Source organism: Hippocampus comes, unplaced genomic scaffold (assembly GCF_001891065.2).
Source record: "Hippocampus comes isolate QL1 unplaced genomic scaffold, H_comes_QL1_v1.1 scaffold270, whole genome shotgun sequence".
In the NCBI taxonomy this organism is placed as follows: Eukaryota; Metazoa; Chordata; class Actinopteri; order Syngnathiformes; family Syngnathidae; genus Hippocampus; species Hippocampus comes.
The window spans coordinates 1,485,238-1,490,174 of NW_017805631.1; the positions used below are offsets into that span (position 1 = coordinate 1,485,238).

The following is a 4,937-nucleotide window of genomic DNA, read 5'->3' on the forward strand; positions in this document are numbered from 1 at the left end:
CAAATCTGCTATCTGAGTCTTTTGTGTATTTGGTGACTCTGCTCACTTGAATGAGTCTGCGTGGGTCTTCTCTGGGTACTCTGGATTCCCCCCACATTCCAAAAACATGCATGGCAGGCTGATTTAACATTCAAATTTGTCCCTAGGTGTGAGTGTGAGCGCAGATCAATCAATTCTTTATTCATTTAGCAATTTTCATCCATAAAATGCAACTGAAATTGCTGTACAATGCTTTAAACAGGTCAGACTAGCATTTTTCCCCCACCATCAAAGCCGACTCACCACCAGGTGGTGATCAGTTGACAACTCAATCCCTCTCTTCACGTGAGCGTCCAAAACAGGGTGGGTATTTTGTTGCTGCTGTTTGGTGCATTGGCACAGACAATGATCAGGACCGGTCCCCACAGCCACACGAAAAGGGAGGCTACCCTCCCGTCCACCAGGGTGATCCCCAATGTACAGGCATTGAGCCAGGGGCCAATAAGTATGCCCACATCTACTCTGTGCTTCTCTTCGAGGGCAACTCGAGAATGGAAGACAGTCCAATTTCCTCTTGAGAGAACCAGTACCAGATCCCAGGCTGTGTGTGGAGGCAAGCGCGACTATATCAAGTCGAACTCCTCTGCCTTGTACACCAAGTCCTTCCCTGCCAGAGAGGTGACATTCCATGTCCCAAGAGCTAACTTCTGTCGGTGTGGACGAGACCGCCAACGTCTTCGCCTTTTGGCCACCGTCCAGCTCACAAAGCAGTGGCCGCTTTGGCCCCTCCCACAGGTGGTGAATCCATAGGAAGGGGGACCCACGTTGCCTCTTCAGGCTGAGCCCGGGAGGGCACCAAGGGAGCAGGTCAAGCTACCAGGTGCTTGCCATCGAGCTCCACCTACAGGCCTGGCTCCAGAGGGGGGCCCTTGTGACCTCCGTCTGGGCAAGGGAAAACTTTGTCTTCTTTTGTTATTCATCATAAGGTGTCATAGTTGTTTGCCATTGGTGATCCTACAAGGGGAATAAAGGCCCAGACAATTTAGCTCCTCGATGAAAAATGTCACTCACCATTAGCTACACTTAAAGAGCCGTGGCCGTTTGTATTCCAACAAGTACTACTAGTATTAAGTATGACAATAACGACACAGTCCAGTGCAATAGCCTTTATTCGATGATAAATAAAGTTGCCTGTGCATTATTAAACATATAATTATGATGATGAAACTTCAGTTTGTGCCACCGTCGTCCTTCCTCGCTGCTGACGCAGTTAGCCTCATGTAGCTTTCGGCTAACATCTTGACATCTAGGGTTCCACTGCATTGCAGTGGAGTGAGCAGCAATACATGATGTCATCAAAACCACCATCTGCGGCAAGTTGCCAAATAAGGTAGATCACAATAATCTACCAAGTATTTTGGTTCATTTTCAACCTGTTTGGGAAATATGATCCATGATTTTTCAAAAATATCCATAACAAACAGATTTATAGCCATAACAAGGGAGCGTTGAGCCATTTTGTGGAAGCATCACATAAAAATGTATTATATTGTATTGCATTTCTCTAACAAAATACAGACAATCCATAGCAGTTGCCAGCTCTGTAACTTCTTGAGCCAGCGGGCCCAGGACTTAAATTTTTCTTTTATTCATTTTACATCCTACCTTTTTGTTTAAAATCTTATTGAACTTTTCCGGGCCATCCTCCACCATCTGTTTGAGAGTTTTAAATCCAAGGCAAGTTCATTTCTTGAATACCTGCGGCCAAATATTGACAAACTAAGTTCAACTTATTTGTAGAATTCAATTTAACAGATTGGGATAAAAATTGGTGCACATGTTTTTATTTTTTGGCCAATCTTATGAGAGCCGCTCCCGTCCTGCTAGAAAGTTACTCATCACCAGTGTTGCCACCATTAACTTGCAAAAGTATCATTTACTTTACTGATTACTTACTTTATCAGTTACTTTAAAGATTACCTGCTTACAAAAGTAACTTAGTTACTTTGCTGATTAACTGATTAAAAAAGTACAAAAGTTACATTAATAGTTGAGAAAATAACAATTCTGATTCGCAAAAAGATGACTCGGTTCGGTTTTGCCATTTTAACAGTGATACTTAAGTACCGGTATATATTTTTTTAAATGAAATGAAGACAACTTTTATTTCATTTAAAAAAATATATTCTTAAATATATAAATAAAGACAACCTTGCGGACTTTGTATCGGTCTGTCGTGGTAAAGAAGGAGCTGAGCCAAAGGGCGAAGCTCTCAATTTACCGGTCGATCTACGCCCCAACCCTCATCAATGGTCACGAGCTGTGGGTCGTGACGGAAAGAACGAGATCCCGGATACAAGCGGCCGAAATTAGTTTTATCCACAGGGTGTCCGGGCTCTCCCTTAGAGATAAGGTGAGAAGCACGGTCATCCGGGAGGGGCTCGGAGTTGAGGCGCTTCTCCTCCACATCGAGAGGAGCCAGATGATGTGGCTCGGGCATCTGATTAGAATGCCTCCTGAACGCCTCCCTGGTGAGGTGTTCCGGGCATGACCCACTGGCACGAGACCCCGGGGACGACCCAGGACACGCTGGAGAGACTATGTCACCCAGCTGGCCTGGGAACGCCTCGGGATCCCTCGGGAAGAGCTGGAAGAAGTGGCTGGGGAGAGGGAAGTCTGGGCTTCCCTGCTAAAAGTGCTGCCCCCGCGACCCGACCCCGGATAAGCGGTAGAAAACGGATGGATGGATAAAGACAACCTTTTCGATTGTCCACAATTAATTTGGCACAGAACACACAACTGATATTTGTAGCTCTTAATGTTTATTTCAAAATGTTAAGAGTGCAAATGAAACATTTTAATATTGATTTAGCATTTCAATGATTTTAATTAAAAGACATGACAAACATTACTCCAATTCCAACACAGGTAATCTCAGGTTCTTATTTAGAATGTTAGATTTTAGTGTTAAGATGACAGTCAACATTCCTTCTATTTCTTCCACTACAGTACATCACCATTACAACCACAATACTGAAATTAAACATCTGAGTCTGACTGTCATCTGAGAAAAATCATACAAAGGACATCCAACATAATGTGTTCCTATTCGATGTTCATAAAACTAAATACTCAATCAAGCTGCAGCAATGGAGTCATTGTCCACCTCTTTGCCTTGTGGCTGCAATTAAATACAAAAGTGTGATCATTAAAAATATGGCATAGAACATAAAATTCAGACAGCAATAAAATGGGTGTACAGTTTCCTATAAGCCAAAACAGTATACACGGTGTTCAAAAGTAATTATCCTGTTATAGTGGGAGACGAATTAATGTTTTTTTCTTGTTTGTCTTCAAAAAAAAAAAAAAATTATCCTAAATTATTTAAGAATCTACAAGGTACAGTATATTGATGGTGATGCCAAAATAAATTTATTTTATTTGTGCCATCACTGTCCACAAACAGAAAAAAAAAAAAACCTTAAAAAATATGACAGGCCAATTCCTTAAATCAACATGAGTTACCTTCACAAAGATGCGATGGGGCAGGAAACGTCTGAGGTTGTATGCCTTGGTTGTACAGCGGTCCACACTGATGCTCAGTTGTGGTAACGTTTGGTAACCGGCAATCAGTGGATAATAGTTGTACAGCATCTGCTGTTTTGAACCAGGAAGTATACGGATATGAACCTAAACAAAACAGAAAAGCATTATTAAATTCAAGCAGGGAAAATGAGTCAGAATGAAGAGTGAAAAAGACATTGAGTGGAGGATTCTCTTCTCTTCTCTCAATTCTCTTCCACATAACCGTCATCAGATTGCGATAGCAGCAGCTTAAGCAGGGAAGACCAGATGTCCCTCTCCCCAGCCACATTGTCCGGCTCCTTCTGGGAGATCCCGAGAAGTTCCCAAGCCAGGTGGGAGACGGCCCTCATTCCAATGGGACATGCCCAGAACACCTCACCAGGGAGGCATCCTGACAAGATGCATGAGCCATCTCATCTAGCTCCTTAACTCTGAGCTCCTTCCGGATGAACGAGTTTCTCACCTTATCTCTAAAGGAGAGCCCAGACACCCTGCGGAGGAAAGTCATTTCGGCCATTTGTATTTGACACATTCGTTTGGTCACAGCCCACAGCTTGTGACCATGGGTGAGGGCAGAAACGTAGTTTGACCGGAAAATCGAGTGTTTTCTCTTCTGGCTCACCTTCCTCCTCACCACAACGGACCGATAGAGTAAGCATCACTGCAGATGATGCATCAACCTGCCTGTCATCTCCCGCTCCATCCTCCCCTCACTCATGAACAAGACCCCAAGATACTTGTGCTCCTCCACTTAGGACAGGATCTCATCTGCCCAAATCTAATTTACTGCCAACAATGCAGAACAAACTCTGACATTGGTCTGAAAGGGGCTGAAATGTCCGGAGGAGGGGGTTCGGTATCCGGTAGACCTTAAGTGCCCTCACAACTCTCCGAGGGACACAGGTGAATGCCTTCAAGTTCACAAAACACATACCAGTAGCTCTTAACCTTGTTAGAGGTACCGAACCCAACCAGTTTATACGCACATTCACCGAACCCTTCATTAGTGAAAAACAAAAATATGACTTTTTACAAATTCAAGACAAAAAAATGTTTTTATAAAAACATAAAAAAGTAAATACATTTTCAAGACACAAGTGTGTGTGTGTGTGTGTGTGTGTGTGTATATATATATATATGGCGGCTGGATAGCTCAGTTGGTAAGGCATCGGTTTGGCGTACGGGAGACGGTGGTTCGAATCCCGCCTGGGGCAAAAATGAGCACATAACACCATCCAGTGTGGGTCCTTGGGCAAGATCCTTCACGCTATGCCTACCTCATACAATGATGAGAGACAATAAAATGAATGACATGCCGGCTCAGACGTCGCCCGGCCAAACAAGGTCTGCGTCAGGTGCTGGGGAACCAGAGC

The 4,937-nt window shown here is 43.8% G+C and overlaps 1 protein-coding gene across 1 annotated transcript in view; it reads right to left on the reverse strand.

Annotated features, from left to right (window-relative positions):
* Positions 1 to 2,842: 2,842 nt before the first annotated feature.
* Positions 2,843 to 4,937, reverse strand: part of trappc11 (trafficking protein particle complex subunit 11) — a 104,280-nt gene continuing 102,185 nt past the window's right edge. Inside the window, exons 26-27 of the mRNA XM_019881634.1 lie at positions 3,505 to 3,669; positions 2,843 to 3,160 (exon numbers count right to left, since the gene is read on the reverse strand). Of these exons, the coding sequence (XP_019737193.1) occupies positions 3,116 to 3,160; positions 3,505 to 3,669 (210 nt within the window). The 3' untranslated portion in view covers positions 2,843 to 3,115. The remainder of the gene's footprint in view (positions 3,161 to 3,504; positions 3,670 to 4,937) is intronic.